The sequence below is a fragment of the Corvus kubaryi genome, unplaced genomic scaffold (genome assembly GCF_017639235.1).
Source record: "Corvus kubaryi isolate FWS band 111438036 unplaced genomic scaffold, C.kubaryi_AGA036_p1.0 37260, whole genome shotgun sequence".
NCBI classification, from domain to species: domain Eukaryota; kingdom Metazoa; phylum Chordata; class Aves; order Passeriformes; family Corvidae; genus Corvus; species Corvus kubaryi.
Window position 1 is genome coordinate 267,722 of NW_024581077.1, and position 22,796 is coordinate 290,517.

Consider the following 22,796-nt stretch of genomic DNA (forward strand, 5'->3'; position numbering starts at 1 on the left):
GGCAAGTGTGCTCTGCAGTGCAGGTAGGGGCCTCTATGGAGGAATTTCCATGTAATAATGAAATTAATTTAAAGACTCCAAAAAAGTAGTATTTTCTGCAACACAGAGAAGCAATGAAATCCTACATTCCTTGAAGAACTGGTGTATCTTATCTTGTTCCCTCCTTTGAAAGTAGGAGAAAAATCAAGAAGCAGTCAACACAGCTGGGCTTTTCTTTTTGTTTACTTGGAAAACTTGTTTTAACCATCAACTTTAGCAAATTTTGGCAGTTACAAACCTGTACACTTTTTTTTGTTGTTTTGTTTTTATAGCAAAAGAACACAAGACAATACTGCCAACAGCAATTATGAAGGAACAATTAGTTTTCAGATGAAGAACTATACCCACTCAAAGTGATAAACCTTCCCTTTTGCATAAGGTTGAATTTGTTGTCATTGGAAAAATGACATTTCTTAATACCTACTTGAAATGGAATAAAAATCATATCTCTAGGTTTTTTGTGCAAAACATATTCATTTAAAAAAGTCAATAAAAAAATCTTAAAACCAGAAAGAAGTTAAACAAAAAGAGCTGAACCCAAAAGAAAGTTACAGTACACTTTGAAATGATTAAAAAGTTTTCAGATCTAAAATGTTTTTGGTTTTTTCTCTGTTATCTTAGAAGTTTAAACCAACTTTGATGACTCTTCAGAATTATATCAAACAAACAAACAAATAAACAAAAGAAATTAAAGCAACCTGATTGGCATCAAATATCTACAAAAGCCTGGTAATTTGAAACCATTATATACATTATTTTATAAACTTCTTTTTAAACACCAAAACATACATCTTTTACAAACCAGCCTGCTTGAGACAGGTAAAATTTACAAGACAATCTTTTCCAATACAGTGCTTTAAAGAGAACTGCTTTCACTCCTAAACATCTTTGTCATCTCCTGAAAAGCGGCAGTATGGGCTCATTGCATTGATGATTAATAGCGTTTCAGGTATTCCTATGACAAAAGAATGCTACAGTTCTGAGGGCTCCAATCTCTTTCCATAATACAGTTCAAGTGCACTCTTAACACTGGTAAAGATTCCTTATGGCCTTTGTGTAATACGACATATTTGCAATTATTGCTTTTCATTATTACATAACGAAATGAATTTAGTTTCATTTCCTCCCCATCCGCCCATCCCTTGGATGATGCAGCTAATTTACTAACTGAATGGCCCTTCTGATAATGGAGATGTTAAATGCCATGAAACACAGGCTAAAAACCATGGGTAATGGGCAGTGGTCTAAATTTCTAAGGCTCAAATCACAGTTTGGTGTATTGAGAGGAACAGAGATGCAAACAGGCAAAAAGCACAGTTTTTACCGCATGGTAAATGACGGTAAACCGTCGGGGAATGAAGCTGAAGATGTAATTCTCTTGTTGGAAACCAATGAAATGCCCATTATTACTGAGTGAATAGCTCCAAACATTATCTACAAAGCACAGATGTACTTTCATACTGGTTCTGAAGAGCTGGCCTCCTCCATTATTAGGATGTTTCCTTTTCAAATGAAGCTTAGCAGAACTGGTCCAGGGCACCTAAAACTCCCATTAATGCAGTTACTGTTCACTGTAAGGATATACTTACTATAGCATCCATTTAGCTTTTTCAAGCAGGAGCTAGATGAGGAGTAAAGTGGGTTCTTAGCCATTTGTCCTGTCCAGCCCACATTTTTCTTTATGATGGAATTTATTGGAGACAAGCGGAACAACTTTTATGTCATATTCTCAAAATTTCTCTGCTGCCTGGCTCACAGAGACAACAGGCTGCTGCCTCCCCATTGATCAGCATTTCGTGATATGCTTGTATTCACTGCGCTGCAGCTGCACTGAGTTTCTGACTAGAGGGTACTGATACATCAAGGCTCTCACTACTTCAGACTACACTAGAGAATTTATAAAACATGAGAAAAAATTCCAAAGACCAAAATTTACATTCTTAGTGGGACATGCAGAGGGGGAGAGCCTGCTTGACAGATGGAGCACACAACTTTCAGATTCAGGAAAACAGTGGCAGTGAAAAGCCTTTGACTCCTTCCAGCTGTTTACTGGAACTATAGGTTAAAGAAACCCATGGCATAGTTCAGGATCAAAGACATCACTGAGCTTAAGGAAAAGAGCTTGACTGACAGGAAATCACAATTCTGTAGTGAATCTCTGTGTTCCAAAGTCCTCCTGGTTGCCTTCATATGCTGTATCCTATAGGAGGGTCCAAGAGGAAGGCAACTTTATGGTGGTCTTCTAGTGGGGTTGTCCATTTTGTCCCATGGGAAGGAAACGTTTCTGCAGCTCCACGATGTCACATTTAGCCCTTTGCTCTGCTTTAAGATACTGGTCAAGGACAGCAACTACATCCAGTATCTATAGTTTGGGGGGGGGGGGGGGTTGCCCTTCTTTTTTTTTTTTTTTGAATGTTTATAATACAAAGGCAAAATAATTAACATACTTAAGAAAGGTACGTAAGCCTAATTTTTTCTTCTGCACAAGGCCACTTAATGTGGTATTGGCAGCAAAAATCATGTTGTAGTCACAGTAAGGCTCTTTCCATTGCCAGAGTTATTAAAAAGGCTGGCACTGTGCATGGCATTCTCAACTTGATCAAAATGCAGAGAACAAGCACCCTTTTACTTAGTCTCATACACTCCCAGCAAAGTTTGTGATTTCTGATATAAATGTGTATTTGTATTTTAACAAGTTGCTTTTTCTTTTGCTGCTTCTTTCCAAAAAGCAAAAACTTTCTTTATCCTAAGTTATAAGCCAGTGATACTCAAAAGGACTTCATTAAGCCTATGAGATCATCTGCTACAGATGATTCTGAGAGAAAACACCGTGTAGTGGAGCCATCTGCAGGGATATAGTTTGAAATACAAACACACAGGATAAGCAGAGATGTGAGGGGTAGCTCTTGAAGAACCAGGGACCTGGGAATGACAGCAGCAGTGATACAAAAATCATCATATGGCAGAAAAAGGAAATATATATTGGAAGTACTAATATGAACAGTAACTCTTACATTATGTTATGAATGTGTTCTTATGTTCCAGATTAGAAGCTTGTGACTTGTTTGTGTGGAGTAGTAATTAAAAGGAAAATAAAATGGCTTGGTTTAACAAGAGATGATAACATGAGAATCACTCCCTAAGAGGTATTTCACCTTTAGATCTGCATTTGGGTCTTATAATTATCAAAAAGAGCCTGAACAAAACCAGAAAGGCCACAGAAGTACCAATATTCACAGAGGGGAATCTGAAGATGGATTTGGAGGGGAGGAGATATTGAGGTATAGAAATCATGAACAGGACAGAGAAGGCTGAACGGGTGATCCTTGGCACCTTCCCAACAGCACTTTAATAAGTAGGTGTTCCGTGAAATGAAATGGCAACAACATCAAACAGAAAAAGTACTATACATTGTATTTATGCATATTTTACTAGTAAAACTCACTACCAACAATATATTACTGAGGCAACAAGCTTGGTAAGAAACACTGATTTTTTTTTTTTTTGTATGGCAATCACTAGGCTCCCATCATGCTGTCCCTTGTGACACTTTTGATATGTCCCAGTAAAGGTTTGATATTGGTGTCTCAGGCTAACGCAAGAACTTTCACTACTGAAGACAGGTGACAAGTACACCTAATAACTAGCTGGGGGCTCAAACAGAATTAATTGCACAATGGATAAAAATGTCTCAAACCAAAACTGAGTAGGAGCAAACCTCATGTAAACTGCAGCCCAATGCTAAGAGAGCATCACATTCTCAGAAGGTCATACAAGCTTTAAAAGTGCGGTTAAATTTGCAGAATTGCTTTGCCAACTCTGATGCTCCTAACTCTTGAAGAGACATCAATCTAATTGCATTTCCTTTCCTGTAACATAGACTTCATGAACAATATGAGTTATCTTCTTTCCGTAACTCTAGGCTTGCCAAACCATTTTATAGCCTTCTGGCAAATCCCTCAGTTCCTTGCAATCACAATACAAATTTCCATATTTTTTTCTTCTTAAAAACACAGGAGTAATATCAGGGGAAAGGGTTTGAAACGCACCATGAGCACATTCAGAATATATCACTGTTACAGAAGCATGTTTACTTAGAGAAGACCAAGTGACATTCATAAATTCAATGGACAGGACCTATTTGCAGACAAGTACTTGATAATATTTGTATGTGCAGTACATTCTTTCTAGAAGTTCACTCATTTTATTCATACATCTGCATAATGAGCTGTTTTCTACTGAAGAATTGCTGTATCATCCCAAAGAAAATATCCACACCTATCTTTCACAGCTATATGAGCTATTGGAGGGGAGCAGCAACACACTGTACCTACTCCAAGAATTCTAGAAATCCTGTTTTATTAAAAGTGTTACAAACTGCAGTTATTTAAATTACATTCTATTAATAATTTCCTTGTGTTGGGGAAAATTTCTGAATAAACCCTTTCTGTATGTCAAGAAATGGCCCACAATTTAATTTTGTGTGAAACTCATGTCAGTCAAGAACATGCCCTGGCATACAACTGCTGAAACTATCCAGTTAAGGTGATTGACCAAGGGACAGGATGTGGAAAGCAGCACAGAAAACCTGCTAATGAATCTGTTCATGTATCACAACGATTTAGGTATTCAATAGCTTCTCAGAATGACAGAATTATGCCATGGAAGGAATGGATGACAACCCAGCAGTAATGCAGGCGTGTAGACTCACATTCACTGGTAAGTTACAAAGACACTGTAAAATGCAGTGGTAAAAACATCTTCAGAGCACTGAGAAACAGGTGTGTATATTCTGCTTTAATACATTGAGTGAAAACCCCATATTTCCAGATTGCACTTGACTGCTCAGGCCAAATCAGTGTCAATGGCCATTTACTCCAATCAGGCTGAGGGAAGCATAAAAACATACAGATGCCGTGGTTTTCTTCATACCACAACAATATTCTGAAGTCGGCAAACTACCTTTGGATGTCCTCAAATCCTACAAAATGATGCACCCAGTGGAAAATCTAGGGACAGACCTTTGGCCACAGTCCATGCATGCAGCTCCACTGACTGAGTCAGTCTACAGAACCTGAGAACTCAACCCGTGAACTCCAGGGATGGACATTTGCCAAAAGATGTTATACTAACGACATGAGGTTACAGCAGCCTCATATGTAACTTAATTGCAACTAATTTTACTGCAGTAACTGCAGCATGAGGACTGCTGTTAAAGAGCTGATTACCCAAGCAAGAAATTTCCAAAAATCGATCAGTTGTGTCGGTTACCCCATGTTTTCAGATCCATGTTCACGTTGCATACATGTCAAATGAGGGTGTGCATACACCAATGGGGCAACACCAGGCCACTCCTGAGCCAAACTCTGACATTTTGGGAAGACCTCATGGGTGAAGCTATGCACATGCACCTGACATCAGGCTTTAAAAATGACAACCAAAGTAAGCCAATTTGGAGCAAATATAAACTGCATGTATGTGTCTTGCTCTGCACAAAGTAGAATGAAATGCTACGTAATAAACTAAGTATAGATAAATATTTATGGACAAGTAACTGATCACTTGTCTTTGATAGGTCTATTTGTAAATGTTGCTTTTTTTAGCCATCTGATGTGTTGCATGCAGCAGCCCCTGCAATCAATTGCTTTCACTCTTTGCTGACATAAAATTTCATGCAACAGTGCATCCTAGAATGATCCATACCAGTTCCTTAATACTGTGAGGAGATCATAACACTGTAACACTTTTAATAACAGAATGCCAAAAAAACCCCCAAAACAACCCGACTTTGTGAGAGAGAAAGAAATTATTTAGCAGTTATTTTTCCCCCCGCCTCAAAAGCTGAGTTTTACTCTTGGTAATAAATAGAAGGTACACACTCTCCAGATTGTCTGTAACAATTTTGTGATGTATAATACTTAACACAATTGGTCTCTTCGTGTCTGCACATACAGTATCATTTCTGAACAAGTTAATAATGGGTTATACTGTACTTTTCTTTGCCCAATATATATAGATACACCTTCAGCAAAATTTCTTCTCAATATTTATACTATTAATTGGACCAGATGACAAAATTAAAAAAAGAAGAGGAAGAGGAAGAAGAGAGGAGCTTCCTTTACACTTGTGTCTGATGCTGGGTCTCCACAAATGGAATGTGAACATTTTCTAGGTTGAGTTCCTCCACGCTTTCAAAGTCACTCATGGCTACTTCGGAGTCATCAAAGCCGCAGCCGGCTGAGACGTCAGAGGAGGAGGCGTCTAGAGAGTTGTGCAAGGATAAGGGCATCTTACCTGCACTAACATTTTCTGTGTTCTGGCTTGGGCCAACAGCAAAAGTACTAAATTCGTTCCCAGTTTGAGATCCTGTGGCGTCCGTCTCATTGGGGAACTGGTGAGGAGGGAGGTATTGGCTCGGGTGGAAGTGCGGCCGTCTCCTGCAGTCAGGGCTGAGAGTACTTGCCATTGAGACTGGCTTCGAGGGAGGGAGGGTTTCATATTGGTCTGGGTAATCCTCTGGAAGAGGAGGTGGTAACTGGTCCTGGCTCAAAAACTCCTCTTCGTGAGGGGGAGGGTAGTCGCTGTCAATGTCGTAGCCACCAAGGTAGTAATCTGTTTCCAGTTCTCTGGCACTGCCGTGATGAGCCGAGCCTCCATCTGTCGTCTCAAAATTGGGCACCTCCTCAATGTCGGACAAGCGGGCACTTGGCATCCAGTCAGAGGTATCCCAATGATACGCTGCAGCAGGGAAGAGAACCACAGTGCGCTGTTAGGATGAGACCACGGAGGAGAGCAGGGTGTCCTGCATGCACTCGCCCGAGTCCTCACAGCACATTCAAATCACAGCATGCGCCACAGGCCACAGACACACGTCAGCCATGCTCTGACCAGAGGGGTAGAGGAGGACAATAAATTGCATGATGATGCTAATGCAAACAAGCAAAGAAACAAAACACTGCCACTCTCAGAAATTTTGCTTTTTAAGATGCTACTGGGTTATATTAGAAACTATGAGTCTAAGAAATCAAAATGTCTCAATTACTGCATTTCATAGTTATTTGAAAAAAATATTTAAATGCAGTCAGCATGCTTATGGCATCTCATCTCATCTCCCCTTCCACCTCTAATGACTTCAAGAAAGAAAGTGTGCAAGCAAATAATCTGAGTGAAAACTGAATTTTGAAACAAAAAAAGTGGCTGACCGTTCTCATGCAGCTTTTGAACCCGACAGAATTCAAACAAAAGAGTACATGTGATGCAGTTAAAGAAAAAAACCCAAATAGATCAAGTCAGTGCTCTGCCCACCCCGGCCCAGTCCGACAGGCAGAAGGTGTCCCAGAAAAATCACCTCTGTTGTAGTTCTGTCCTTGATCCATTACAGACACTGTCAGACACAAAGTGAAAAGCAAAAACTGGTAACTTGGAGCTTGTCACCAGCATTGTATTACAAAATACAAAACTGCATGCATATTTCTAAAGTACAGCTGTCTCGGTGTCAGTAGGATTTTTAATTGTTCTTTATTTTAACATACAAGAGAAGCTTGCCTGTCAAATGCAGACATACATAAAGAAATGTTTATGTCGTGTATTATTTTCCTTTTCTATCATATCTTAATTATTTACCCTCACTGAACAGATACGGAATTACATTAGAGCTGTAATTCTTAACACAGAAAAAGGCCATCCACCATCTATATGGTTTATAATTGCAAAGTACATTTTTCTCTCACTTGTTCACTTTGAAACAGAAAAATAAGAATCTACCATTCTCAGGGCCGGTTCAAACAAATCTGGGCCCACCTGGGCTCAGATACCATGGTGATGGGCACGGTATAAGAACCTGAATAGAATAGAATACAAAGCCATTTAATGGGGCTATCAGCTACAATGCTCCGCAACCCCATACCCACCTCCCACCTGCACTGCCATGCTAGCCGGTGGGGAGGGAGGCATTCCAGTATGGAGAGGGTGCAGGGGTGGGGGAGAGAGCAAGGAAAGAGGTTTTATGTGAGACAAGAGCGGGGAATAAGCTGCAGCGTTTTCTAGATGGAGATGCTCTTGTTCAGCCGCATGTTATTGGGCTTCATGCAAGAAGTCATCAGGCAAAGTCTCTGGATGACATTGCTGGAGGAGGTCTGGCAGCAGAAAGAGACCTTTATGGCATCACAGCTCATAACCTCTGCGGCTCAGACACAGGTGAGGGCAGAGACGACTTCTCCAGCCCTTCACCTAGGAAGACCACACTTGCCCTTGCTCATCACCACATGGTGCACGTGGTGATGGTGATTTCTTCCTTAGCTCAGTAGCCAGGCAGGAGCTCTCCACCTGCTCTGCCATCCTGGAGCGAGGAGGGCTGGGGCTACTGCAGGTTTAGCAGCAGTGTCTGAACCGGCCCTAACCTCTCTTCTGCACTTCTCTCTTTGTACGGTAGATTTTGCTGTGTTTGGGTCAGCGTGATAGCATTGCACCCGAGATGAGTCAGGTTCCTCTGAGTTGTGTGGATCAGGATTCAGGAGAACCTCACTAATTTGCTGACTTGCACAACCCCAGGCAGGTCCCTGGGGCAGGAGCCCCATCCTCCTGTGAGTCTGCGGCAGTGATTCTGCCCAGACCTCCATTGTGGCTAATTATTCACCACTTCCATCAGCTCTGCTGCAGAGCACGCAAGAATCCTAAGTCTCATATAAGGAACTGGGAATTGGGCAAAGTATTTTCAGTGACAGGCTCTTGAAACTGCTGCCAGACAGGCTTTTTCTGACCTGTAAAGGATGATAACAACCCAGTGTGTTTGCTTAAGCTTTCCCTTAGGAAGGCAAGGTCATTTACAGTGCCTGTGGTTTCTTTTCAAGGTTTTGTTTTTTTTTTTTTTTTTGAGTGCGACTTTCTATTGAATTAACCTTGGCTAGTTAATTTTTTTTGATAGTGAGAAGAATGGCACTCTTACACTTCAGGAAATCAATGAATGTGCTATGGACAAATACTGAAGAGGTATCACTAGCTAGGAGTTAAAGTGTTTTTCAAAATTACTGTGACACTGGCTCAAGAAAAAAATCAGTAGTTTCACAAAAATAATTTACTTAATCATCTTTAAGCATTATGCAGACTAGATTAACTGAAGTACTCAAATTCTGTCTCAAGTTTGCTAAGGACAGAGGAAATTTCTGACTTGTGGATAACCTGAGTTGACGTTGAGTTGACATTTGCCCAAGGGTAGGAAAAATACTGTAAAATAAATAGAAGTAATGTTTATCTATGATAACACGACATTTCCTCAGTGCTTTATGGAAAAAAGAAAATTGTGATATCCCCGCATTACAGGTTCACTTATAACATGATATGCCTGAGGTTACCCAGGAGGTCAGTGGAAGAGGTGAGTGTTGGCTCCTTGGAGCACATTGCCATGCTCTATTCCATGGGCACATCAACCCCACGGGAGAGTCACAGCATCCATGGAGCTGTGCCCACACATCTGCTGTTTGGCAGGGGTACCTGGGGGAAACCAGCCACCAGCCAAGCACCTCCATGTGATACCACTGGAGTACATAACCCAGTTCTGCTGCAGCATGAGATACTTTACAGACTTCCTGTGTCACCTTCTGTGTCCCAGTCTCTGCAGCCAGGATGATCTCAATGATATGGCTCCATTTTATCAGTCTATTATTTTCTCTGAAGACAATGAGAATAAACAAGCAGAAATATTGACTTGAACAGAAGAGGATGAAGGCTTGACACCTTTTCTACCACCTCCAGTTTCACACAGATATTTTGTGGTACAGTCCTCTGGCATTTTCATGTTTGTTGGTGAACATGATGATCTGCAAAACCCAATCCCTGCCACAGGATTGCTGGTCAGTGTAGATTAGTGAGGTTCTGCTGGAATGTTTCACAATGAAAATAGGAAGCATTGTTGTATAACAAGAAAGAAAAAATTTAAATACCTTCATTTTCTATAGTGTCAACTACATTGTTGACAAGCTGTATGACAGTCACTATGGAAGCTTGCAGGGGAGGGAAAGCAGAAAATAAAGGGAGGGGAAGGACAGCTTCAGGTTAGTATTTAAAACACACATCGTATGTTACCACAATAAATTCTCTCAAAAGACAGAACTGACATTGAAAAAAAAAAAAAAAGACTGCTGACCAATGCATGATTTATGCAGTGGGTTGCAGGACATTTCATTTCAGATAATCCCATATATCTTCGGAGTGGTGATAAATTCCAAACCAGCATTTCCAGAAAGGCACATGGGATGATGTGTATCACCTCATAAATTCAAGCAGACTGGTCAGCTGATTCAATTAACCAAAGCAGTATCTTGTCTACCTGACACTAATTTCTAATTCATTCTTGCTTAGAGGTCTCCAGAGATGGTGCCATGTGCTCCAAGGATCATTATCTTTTAGACCATCACACCATCAGAAACGGTGTTAAGCTCAATCTATTTCCTAAGAGGAATGTTTTACTTATTTACTGTCTCTGCCATGCCATGTAATACCTCAGGGAGGTTAAGCAGCACAGCTATAATTAGGAGGGCACATCCATGTAGCTGTGGTTCAAATTTTGACCTGTGTTTGACAGAAGAGTTTCACAAATGCTTTGTGTGCTCTCTGCAGATGTTCTACGAAAACATACTTTTCCCTTAAAGTAATTAATACAGACTGTGCAGTTGTTTAATGTAGAGGCCTATAAGGTGTGGTCCTCTAGATGATCTGCATTTTGCACCACCTAACACCCCTGCCTCTGAGGACATGAAGTAAAACCCACCAAAACCAAAGGGAAAGCTCTGGATGAGTTGGCATTGGATTCGTCCCTCTTCCTTTGTCTTTAGTTATGAGAAAACCATTTGCTTTGGAGCAGGCTGAGAAAGGGACCAGAAATGTGGGGCAAAACATACTTTTTTTGTTTCACACAGCCAACAGACTGAGAGGTCACAAGAAATGTGTTAACAGTGCAGACATATGTTGAATATTTTCACATCTTTGCTAAATTTTGGGCATGGGAACAGGGATATCATCCAATTTCCTCAGTTTTTGTGAGGGCTTAGCAAAAAGAGCCTGGATAAACCAAAGGACCCATGTTCTGTGTCTACGATCAGCATATTAATGCCACTAACAGCATTGGTAACTATACAAAGCAGACTTGTACTGGCTAATGCATAATAAACATAGAAAAATAAGGGACTCCATGCAATTAGTGCTGCATGGCTGGGAAAAAAGATGGAGGGCAGCTGGAAACTCTTGGAGGACAAAAACTGAGAGTGAAAAACAGAAGGTCAAAAACCAGGGCCAGCACAGTTTTCCTTGCAACTAAGGGTTGGCTCTGGTGGGAGCTGTGCAGAGAACATTCACAGAAAGGAGGGAACCCCACCCCATACAGCTGAGTGCAAGTCAATGTTCAAATACAGCATTGCTCAGATTTTTGCTTTTGGACAACAAAAATTACTGCTAACTACTCATAGTAAGACTAGTGGGGGGCTGAGCAATTTTAGTGAAGGAGAAATAAGGTGGGGGAAAAAAAATGTAGCTTCAAAAACTTCCCCCATGTGAGTTTCCATGGTCAGACAAGCCCTATTGACCCAGCAAAAGAAGGGTCCAAGAGCCCGGGAGAGGGTGAGTGGAGGCTGCCTGCCTGACACAAACTGAAGAGGATGGGGCTGTCTGCACCTTCAACGGGATTCATCCCAGTGCTCCACTGCTGCAAGATAGGTTTCCCCAGTCAGACGCTGCTACCCAGCTTCACAAGTCAGTGTCAGCACAGCCATTTGTACATCTGTGTGACACAAGCCTGTCCCCTCTGCTAGCCTTTTGAGAACCCAGCAGCATTGCTCTTGGCTTTGGAGGAAGGGGTTTGAAGAAGGAGCCACTGTACTATCTCCCCCAAAGAGCATGGATGCTGAACTGCATTTCTTGTGGTTTCACTGACAACCTTCTAACCTTCGCAGGTATGTGAAGTATAAAGAATTAAAACGACAAGAAGAGCAAGGATTTACGGCTTCAGGAGGCATATCCATTAGCCCTTAAGACAGGCATGTATGCATATACTTACTTATGCCTGACTTTGCCTTTTAGGCTCTTTCACTGCAAACCTTCCCTGCTGCAAACCAGAGTACATGGTCTTGCATCGATCTCTGCAAATGACTCACAAGATTTAAGTTTCTTCCCTCCTTCTCCCTGAAGATAGGGATTTGTTTGAACCCCAAACTAGAAATGTTACCTCTAAAGGCCGTATTTTAAATGCAGCTTTCACAAAAAATGAGTGGGCACAGAAGGTCCAATCCAGCTTCTGTGGGTACTGTGTCACTGATTTCAATGGAGACAGGATCAGGAGTTTGAAATGTCTAATTAGAATTTGGGAGATATAAAAAGTAACAATGTACAAGAAAGGACCACTTGAGTAATTATCCCAAAGGTAGCTATATTGTAAATACATATCCTAAAAATAATACTTATTCTAAAAAAAGGCTAAAGGTTTTTTTTTTTTTTTTTTTGTTCAGGGGCAGAAAAGCATTGAGAAGCCTGACAAAAATAACTGTAATGCTTCAGGCAAAGGAACTGCAAGTGTACTGCTATCAGTGCTTTTTCCAGCATTTCAGAGTTCCTAGAGAACAGCTGCATGTCATGACTGAGGAACTGAGTCTCCAGACAGTTCATTAACTGGTGGCTGAGGAAACCAAGTATGATTTCTTTGTGCTAGTCTTCTGTGTGTCTGAATAAGGCTTCCCTGACATCCACCATCCCTCCCCAGCAGAAACATCTTGACTTTTCTCAGACCTAGCGCTCAACATATATGGGCCACAGGAACAAAGGTTTGCTCTGACTTTGTGGGCCTCTTTGTGGGCTGTGTATGGCTCTGCCCATGTCACCTCCTGAGATAATGACGCAGGACATGAGAGGCAGGCACTGAGTATGCACCAAACAAGGATTTAATGGTGCTCTATTGTTTGCTGAGCTGTGATTGCCAGGGAGGAAGCCAAGACACTGGGGACAGGCTCATCCTCTCATTGTTGAGGCTGAGCACCAGCAGAATTTTGTTGGGACCATGACTGAGACTGGCAAATAGCACAGAAATCCCTTTTATTTGACTGGTGAAATAGGGAAGTCATGCTCTTCCAAAATGGAAAATCATATAAATTCTACAGTTTCACTTGTGACCTATTAGTCAACTTACATTTGGCAATGTGACTCTGCTGTATCATACCTCTAATTCCATGTAAAGCTTGGTCCTGATACAACAGCTGCAAGCATCAAGATTTTTATTACGTTCCTATAATTTTGTAAGTGGAACACAAAGTGAGGGTTTAAACCCATGACTTTCTTACTTTTGGCATCATTAAAGGGTTTCAAGATGTCACATAGATGTTTTAATAATATGAGAAAGAGAGATGAATAGCTTTTCCCCCAACATAATAAAGATGAAATTATTTCTTACCATTATCATCACCGGAATCAGACTGGAAGGAGCTGAGGGACTGTACTTCAGAGTTGCTGCCTTTATTACTTCCTGAAAAACAGGTCACTTCTTCAGCGTCATCAACCCCTTTACCTTCATTGACAGCAAAAACAAAGCAAAATGGTACTCTCTAGGTATGCACATTTATCTATTTATACCATGGACACATTTAAATCCTGCCTTCTATTATTTTAGTCGGAATAAAATTATTTCCTTCACACAGAGGACGTGACCTATTTGTCAAGAAGGCAGTCGGTGAAAACACCTAGACTTTTGAAGTGTCTGAATCCCAAAGAGTCTTTCAAGTGGCTGACAACACTGCAATCCAGGAAGAAACATCTGTATTTAATACTGCCTTTTTAGATGACATACAGTCTCAACAGCAAAGAAAATGATGACTTAAGGAATGTGGTATAAAACAGCTTATACAAGAGATTACAGTTACATTTATCTTTACTGTTCATTTTCTAATTTGAGAGCCTCATTAAAGGCTCATTCAATGCTCAGTAAAGTTACTGTGCATCTTGTTATTCTTATCAGTGGCCCTTGGATCAGATTCTCATAGCTCCCTCACTGACATATAATAAATTATGCTTCAATTTACACTGCTTTTCATCAGGGACATTCAGTCTGTACAACTCTACTGTTTAGAAATGTAACTGCAACCTATGGTATAAATTCTCCTGTAATTAAACACATATGAATAAACACATTCAACTACGCATTATATGAGCAAAAATAATCAGGAACACAAAAAGTTATCCTCCACTGTAAGTACTAAGCCAATTACAAATGAAGAAGCTCAGGTGCTACCAACATGGAAGTACAGCTCTCTACTTGCCAGCTGTAGGTATTTCTACCCAGCACGGCACACCTCCAAACTGTAAGAGCTGATATGCTCCTGCTGAGCAGCAGGGTATGGAGCTAATGGAGTGAGTGCTGCAGTAACAAAGCTGCACTGCTTCCCACTCCTTGACAGCTGAGGTCTGTCTCTGCGGTATGGCCTCATGGTGTGCAGAAATTCATACTGGTACCAGCAGTGGCACAAACACGCAGGAGAATACAGAACAGAGCATGCGTGGGGGCTGGTGTGCTGATGCTTTCCATCAGCATAACTATATTTAAGGGTTTAAAAGGTCAGACACAACACATCCCTGAAATACAGCCCAAATATATAAAAATTAATTCCATTTTTCACTACAAGACCCTAGCCAGTATGTTGTGTCAGATGAAAATGTGCCAATCAGGGCACAGGCATACAATCAGAAACTCCGTAAGGTTTGAAAAGACCTCCAAGCTCATCAAGCCCAATCTTTGACTGAACGTCACTATGCCAACCAAACCACAGCACTAAGTGTCATGTCCAATTGTTTCTTGAACACTTCCAGGGATGGTGACTTCACTGTTGCCCTGGGTAGCCCGCTCCAAGGCTTAACCACCCTTTCAGAGCAAAAATTCTTCCTGATGTCCATTCTGAACCTCCCCTGGCACAGCATGATGCTGTCCTCTTGACCTGTTGCCAGTTGCGTGGGAGAAGAGGCTGACCCCCGTCTTGGTGCAACCTCCTGAAAGGCAGTGCCAGATTCCTCTCTCTATTCCTCAGTTCCTATTGCTTTCAACTACAGGTCTATGAAAGTTTCTGGATTGTGTAGTTTTATGTGACAGCTTTGGATAAAGCTGTGTTGCAATAGGGTTGAAGATCATAGAATCATAGAACAGTTTGGGCTGGAAGGGACCTTAAAGATCATTTGGTTCCAATTTTCCTGCCATGGGCAGGGAACCTTTCACTAGACCAGGTTGCTCAGAGCCCCATCCAACCTGGCCTTGAACACTTCCAGGGATGGGGCATCCACCCCTTCTGTGAGCAACCTGTTACAGTGCCTCACCACCCTCACAGTAAAGAGTTTCTTCCTAATAGCTAATCTAAACCTACCCTTCTTCAGCTTAAGGCCATTCATCATTACAGGCCCTTGTGAAATGTCCCTCTCCAGTCTTCTTGTAAGCCCCCTCCAACAGGTACTGGAAGATGCATTAGGAAAAACTCCTAAGAGAACACATCTTGTAAAAAAAATCATATACGGTGAAGCAAACATATGACATGTTCTGACTTGCAAGGATAGATGATGCAGGGCCTTAACTCTATCCCAGAAAACTGGTATTCCCTGCCATGACAGAAGATGTGAAGTTTGCTGCACCTCCAGCAACTCCTTCAGGAATGGAGGGAGTACTGTGTTATCAGGTGAGAAACCATTCACAGCACAAATAGGGTAAGTGTGGGGATTGAAAATTATGTGATGACTGATACTGAATGCAGAGGGGAATGCAATGGCCCAAAAAGGTGATCCCATATATCAAGCAGTACATGATTTTCTGCTTCACTTCACAGACACTGAAAGTAGAGAATATTAGTTCATTTGTCCCTGATGCAAAACAGGATTTCTTCTTGCAGAAGGTTAAAGTATTTTTAACTCCCTTGGGAAACAAACAGCCTGAACCTAACAGAACTTACATTTGAGAATTCTGCCCCAAACTGTTTTTTTTCCAATAGAAAGATGATTGCATCGTATCACTTGAAGAATGCTTAGACCACTTACTCGTATGTGCTTTCAGAACAAGTGAAATAAATGCATTTAGTCATACTTAATGCATAGAAGTAGAGGTCTTGTATGCCTGGTTTAATCATAAACTTTCAGAATTAAACCAGATCACTTATTGGAGAAATGTAACAATTGACATATGTTAGGCTGGAGCATTAAGAGTACCTGTGCAACTGTACTTGCTGCACCCTGAAAGCAACCCTTACCCGATGGCAGGGAAGAACGAGACCGGCACACAGTGCTACTTACTTTCCGTCCCAGCATCCCACGTGCTCTTTCTGATGGAGTCACAGTCGGAGCGACAGGGAGACACAGCAGGCAAGTTTGGAGCTACACTGCACACCACCACCCCCCTCCTGGCTGTCAGTATTCGGGGGGACTCAGGATGAAACGTTGTCATCTCCTGGTGCTCCACACCAAGCCCATCCACTATCTTGTCCAGGTTATTCCGTGAGTCACTCTGGAAGCACGGGGTATAGGCCATTGGCCTCACAGGCACCTGTGGAGGCCCAACCTCTTGGTAGATGTTTCTGCTGTCTCCACTGTTCCTGATGTTCTTGAATTGAATGCCATTGCTCTTGTTGAGCAGGGCCGCAGTAGCCGGATCCTGTACGAGCGTGATGTTGTTGCGGGAATAGTTCTTCCTGAAAACTTTCTTGCGAAAAATGATGAAAAGAACGATTAGCACAAATATGACAAATAGGACCACGGCTATTCCTATCAGCTCCTCCTTGCCAACGTAGGAATGCCCAGCTTGTATATTGGGAACCACCACGGGGCGAAGACCACAGTATTGACCCACGTAGCCAGGGGTGCAGTTACACAGAAATGAACCAAAGATGTTGACACAGGAGCCACCATTTTCACATTCTTCTCTTTCACACTCGTTGATGTCTTCTTCACACCTTAAAAGAAGAAAAGGAGAGTCTGGAATCTGGAGAACATCTAGCAAGCAGTTCAGCCTGTGCATGATGCCTTAACTTGTCAAAGAGGTGCCATTAATTAACACCTTGTGGTACTCTGCAAATTATCTTATTATTTCCTATTATTTAATGGCATTTAATTTTTTCTACAGCTATTCCATGGGTTTTTTTAAGACAATAAAATGGAAATATCAACAGGGAATTAAGAGTTTAGAACATCTGATAGATATCAAGAAAGGAATAAATCACCTGATAGGAAAAGGTTCCCTGACCTTAATGAGGCATACTGAATGTAACAGAGAATATTTTTTTTATATTGTTTTTGGACTACCCCATGGGTTTCAATACAAAATATTAGAGGAGGATTCAAGGAAAAGATAGTTGAGAAAAAAGATAGTAAAAAAATCAGAGTATTTGTGGAAGAGAAGAGAAGAGAAGAGAAGAGAAGAGAGAAGAGAAGGATATATTGACTATGTAAAATTATTTAGGTCTGGAGATAAAATAAACAAATATTAGAGAGGTGGAGGAAAAAAAAGAACAGGAACCATAAAGAGAGAGGAGAATTGGAAAGAATCAGAGGTAGTAAAATGCAGAGGAAAAAATACAAACAGTAGACAAACTAGATGAGAAAAAAAGCATGTTGATGGGCAGGTCATGATTTTCTATGTCTACACCAAGTATATGATCAAGGTAGGGATTTTAAAAAATGACTGCAATAAATTAGCCTTTTATGTCAGGGATAAGGTGACCAAATAATTGATCCATTTTCAAAACAAAGATTACACAGCAGCTTCCACAGGTTTGACAAGATAACTCAAAAAGCTGGCAACACTTAGACAGGTATATCTCAGAGAAAACTGTATCGAGATAACATCCTGAATCAACAATTTAGGAGGGTGAATTCAGAAAAAACATTTCTGAGCATGAAAGACTCAGATTTGAGAAATCAAAGGGATTTCTCAGCTGTCATTAGCTTAGACTTGGAATAAGTGCTGAGGTTGGGGGTTTTTTTTGCGAGGTGAACCATAGCTTTTGGGTACAAAATCCTGATCAAAAAACCCACCATCACTGAGCCAAAAAGCTCCCATTGCCCACCTGGGGAGGGACACTTACGTTACTCCTGTCAGGCCGTTTTTGCAGTTGCAGATGAAAGCATTGCCGATGGGATCACATGAGCCTCCATTCCGGCAGGGATTTGGGAAGCAGGCTGTGATCTCTGACTCACAATTCCTTCCTGTAAACTGGGAGAGGCAATTGCAATGGTACCCTGGGAGGTGAGGGACAGAGAGAGGGAAATTAGACTCCTACCACTGAGTCTGTCTAAAAGCAAGAGGAGCCATTTGGCTGCTTTACACTGAAAAGTAAATTGTACTGTGGGGGCAAGGGGATGCTTACACTCATTCTGGTCTGTCCATGTGGTCCACACTAATGCTAGTCAAGAGTTTGTTTATCTGAGATGCCCAGACAATCAGAGCTCATGTCTACAACCAGGGACCAGAAGACTTGCTGCAGCCCAGACCATCCTAATTGTCATGATTCAGGTAAGAATAAACATCATCCGTGAACATCTTTTGTAACAAGAAATATTCTAGGTCAAGGATGTATTTCCCAACATTTTTGAAAAAGTTTGCTGATAGCGGCAGCCTATTCTCCTTTGGGGCCTCGCTGAGAACAAATATATCAGCTGAGAGCTTTTCCACCTCTGCCCTTTACAAGGACGACACAGTGGGATGTGACAGTAATAAAACACCAGTTTTATAAAGTGCATCATCAAGGCAGAAACTATAAACTTCAAAATACCAGCTGACCTGGGCAATACAGCCCTTATCAGAGCTGATTATGTGTGTGCTATCAAATTCTGATTAATCACTGACTGCAATACATCAGACATAACAACACTCAAGTGGAGGGGGATCCTGTCAGGGATTGAAGTCCCATTTCTGTTTTTTGCCAACACAGGAGCAGAATAAAAAAAAAAAAAAAAGAAAAAGGTTTTAAATACATCAGTTCACCCTGCCAAGTATCAAATGACAAATTTCTTTTTTCCTTCTCTCCTTGCAATTTCATATGGCATAGTGCCATTAATAAAAGCCTTATTTAAGGTCACAAAGAAATCCTGTGAGGCAGTGCATCTCTTAATGTTGTGAACTGGATATGGAAATCTGAGTGCTTTTTTGCTTGAAAAGAGCACAGAACATGTAGGCTGTGAAAGCCATGAGATGATCCTTGGAAAAAGAAGACTCCTAAGTTAGAGTTGTCAAGCTAGCAAATTTTCCTGGACGTCTGTAAAAAAACTTTGGCTGATCTTTTAAAAAGCTCCTTACACAATCCAAATGTCCTAAACAGATGTGCAGTCAAGATTCAAGCTCCAGTTATGGGGTTCACATAATTACTGAATGTAGCACATTAAGCAACTGAAACAAGGAACCTTCCTGCCATTAATACAGCTGCAGTTAGAGCTGAAATGGTTGAGCACAACTCAATTCAGCATCAAAATTATTGGCAATCAAGCTGATGTAGTGGAAGTATCATCTGTCAGTGGTGAGCCTTTAAAACCTATTTTTAAAAACTTTCTATATCTATACATATGGAAAAAAAACCCAAACAATTGTTTTAAAAGTTACTCTTTCTGCAAACATGGCAGGAATTTCCAGCACAGTTACAAGAAAAAGAATTTCATGGAAACAATACGGAAAAGCCCAGTGGAGGCATAAAGAAAAAGCAATTCTGCATCTAGACTCCCACATCTTTTATGTCCTATACGGTTCAATTCACCTTGTTCAGTTACTCTAATTGAATTCTTTCATGAGGACAGGCTTTTCAGAATAAACTTGGAACCAGACTTGCTGGCATACTCCGTTAAGAGTCCAATACTATTTAATTGAAGATAAATGAAATAGATACTCAAATATCATGCTGTTTCATTGTCCTACTACAAGGGAGACAGATACACTGATCTTTCCAAGGTTACAGAGTTAAGAAGATAAATTATTCAACTTTTGGGCTTCCCAGAAAGCACGTTTAGTCAGCATCAGCAAGATGGGATTATTTCTTTTTGTGTCTTAAAAATATCTCACTCAGACAATGTGAACAGCTTTCTGGACCTATAGAGATCTGGGTCTGAAGAATTACAAACCTGTGACTGTAGGTAGAATTCACAGCCATGAATAAATAAAGCTGTTTCAGGGCTCCCTTTTTATGACTGAACAGTGACATCTATAGTCCAAAAATTTACAGTAATGTTTTGTATGTTTTTTACAGTCCAAATGAGTTTAAATGAAAGGAGAATGTTCAATTCAAATATAAACCACTTTATTAATAATCAATTCTGTTGCCTTATATAACAACAGATTATATGTGTTATCTGGTATTTTATAAACCTCCATAACTCTAAAGTGATGCTAAAAGCCAAGTTTCTGTTGTTTTTTAACTAAGTTCTTAGGTGCCAATCATTTGTAGGACAAAGCCTTTAAACCACTTACATGTCCTCATGCTTGTTTCAGCTGACTAAGTTCTAGGTTCTCATTCTGTAACATATTTCTACGTTTGTTCATTGTAGAAAACTTGAAAAGTATTGATTTGATTTAAAAAGACAGTTTTACCACCAGCAATAAAAGGAACATGGATTTATGCATTTTATCCTAAGACAAGATGAAATTGAATGCACCAGATGGGTCAGAGCCCTGTCCAGCAGTGGACGAACAGGACCAAAACAAAAGTCCGCTTCTGAAAGCCTATGTTTTTCACCAAATTTGATTTAATGATGGTGGAACACACATCAGATGTTAGAAGACTACAGTATTTACTACAGATTCTAAGTATCAAACGTAGAAATAAAAAAGGCACTAAAACAAGACAATGTTAAATTACCATATTTATTACTGGTGTTTCCTCTTGTTGGATTCCCTGCCATACACCTGCCAAGTCCAAGCCACTGGCAAAAGACACAGGACACACATGCTCAGAGCTGTAGGGCATTCACCCGGGAGGTCTCCAGCACAGCAAAGCATATGTCAAAATTCATGGAGTAGGGAAGAGAAGAGCTGATATGATGGCTCAGTAGACAGCATATAGCAGCTCAGCCAGAAGACCAGCCAGACCTTTAATCCTTCTCCAAACCTCTCACAGCAGAGGCTGTAATTTTGCCTGCTACTGCACACTTTAGCCACATGGCTGTGGACAAAGGTAAATTGTAAAGAAAACCCTTCTGGCAGGGAGTGCATCTTGGGTCTAATAAAAAATTTTTATTATGCTTTTAATACAATATCCTGGTAATGTACCATTCATTTCTTCCCTCCTGTTTAGAACAACAAACAAACTTCTCACATTCAAGCATGAGAAAAGGCTCAGTGCCCTGTTCTCTCACCAAGGGATGAAAAAACTCTTTTAAAATGTAGGGCTTGATCCTGTTTAAAATGAAAGCACTGAAGTCCTAGAAATTCATCACTATTTAAGATGATACAGTCCATCTGAGTTTCCTCCAAGAGGAATGAATATTTCATTCCCAGAAATGTTGATCTGCATTCTCCAAGGCAGCAAATTTTGTGATGTCACCACTGTATTTCTTCAGAGGAAATCAGTGGAAAAAGATAGGAAACTCTGGAAAACACCTCTGCAATGCTTCTAGGGTGGGACCACAACATTCTCAGCATGTGCCATAGCAGCATGTACCAACAGCTGACCTAAGAGCAACAACAAGCTATGAGCAACAATACAGCCTTTTTAGGTTGTATCTACATTAACAAGTCCTGCAGAGCAGCATCAGTGGGTCTGTGGAGCCAAAGAGCTGGTGCTGAGGACCCAGCACCCTCAGTGCATGCAGCTCAGGGCTTTGGGACCAGCTGTCTTCCAACTCAGCCTGGTCCTGCCCTCCGAGACCTTGCCTCTCCACAGTGAGAAGTGAAGCACAGGGAGAGATGATGATCAGAAGATTCGCATCGAAGGTCATTCACAACCTAAAACATTTTGTAGACATAGGTCTACACATTGTCTTGGGCTTACTGGTTGTTTTATAAGGCTTCTCTCATGCTCCTCCACCCGTCTGAGTACTGAGTAAACTATGAAATTAAATCTTACCTTCTCACTGCGACTCAAACAGTTCCTCTCTCTGCTCTCTTGGCATGTCCCTATCCAGAAGAAAAGGTATTTTTCATCCCAGACCTTACTGAAGAGCAACATGCAGTAAGCCAGGACACTACACAGGCTCCCTGCCTATACCTATGCTTACTTGGCACTTAAGAAGCCGAGGCAGTGGCACAAGGCAGGCACGGTGCCACCAGCAGATGGGGTGTCGTTATGTAGCGAACATCTCTGCTGGTAGCGTTCCAGCCTGAGCATCTGAATGTCTGTCTATCCTAAGGTTTACTTGGCTTTATTACAGAGGATGCTCCGAACTGCTGCCAATTTTTTTTTTTTTCTGAACATGTGTATGCTCCTGTTTCTATTTATCCCATGCAAGAGAGGCTGGCTTTTATCTGTTAACGTGCTTTGGCTTTTCCATTGTGTAGTTTCTCTCCTTGCTGTGCAGCTAGACCTGACAAACTCCACATCCAGAAACAGCCCTGCCTTTGGCATTGACCACACAGTGTTACATAGCAAGCTAACTGATGAGAAATACTGAAGGTGAAGAGGACCTCTCCCAGCATTTGTATTTTGGTAGGTCTATAGGCAAACCAGGCCACCTTCAAGAAGTGTGTGTTCTTCAGCCATACACAGTCCTGCCACTCCAGATTTAACTTATCTGTCTTCAAACAGATGATTGCCTCTTGCCACTTGTTGGTATGAAAA

General features: G+C 41.1%; 1 protein-coding gene across 10 annotated transcripts in view; it reads right to left on the reverse strand.

The window, feature by feature from the left end:
- Positions 1-204: 204 nt before the first annotated feature.
- FAT3 (FAT atypical cadherin 3) overlaps positions 205-22,796 on the reverse strand; it is a 398,052-nt gene continuing 375,460 nt past the window's right edge. For 3 of the 10 annotated variants that reach the window (XM_042024007.1, XM_042024001.1, XM_042024002.1), the window contains 6 exons: positions 18,123-18,276; positions 16,336-16,991; positions 13,469-13,582; positions 9,978-10,037; positions 7,388-7,423; positions 205-6,777 (listed from right to left, as the gene is read on the reverse strand). In XM_042024007.1, coding sequence (XP_041879941.1) covers positions 6,158-6,777; positions 7,388-7,423; positions 9,978-10,037; positions 13,469-13,582; positions 16,336-16,991; positions 18,123-18,276 — 1,640 coding nt within the window. In that variant the 3' untranslated portion in view covers positions 205-6,157. Of the gene's footprint in view, positions 6,778-7,387; positions 7,424-7,803; positions 7,880-9,977; positions 10,038-13,468; positions 13,583-16,335; positions 16,992-18,122; positions 18,277-22,796 lie in introns of all 10 variants that reach the window. The other 7 variants (XM_042024008.1, XM_042024010.1, XM_042024011.1 and 4 more) reach the window with 6 other exon arrangements.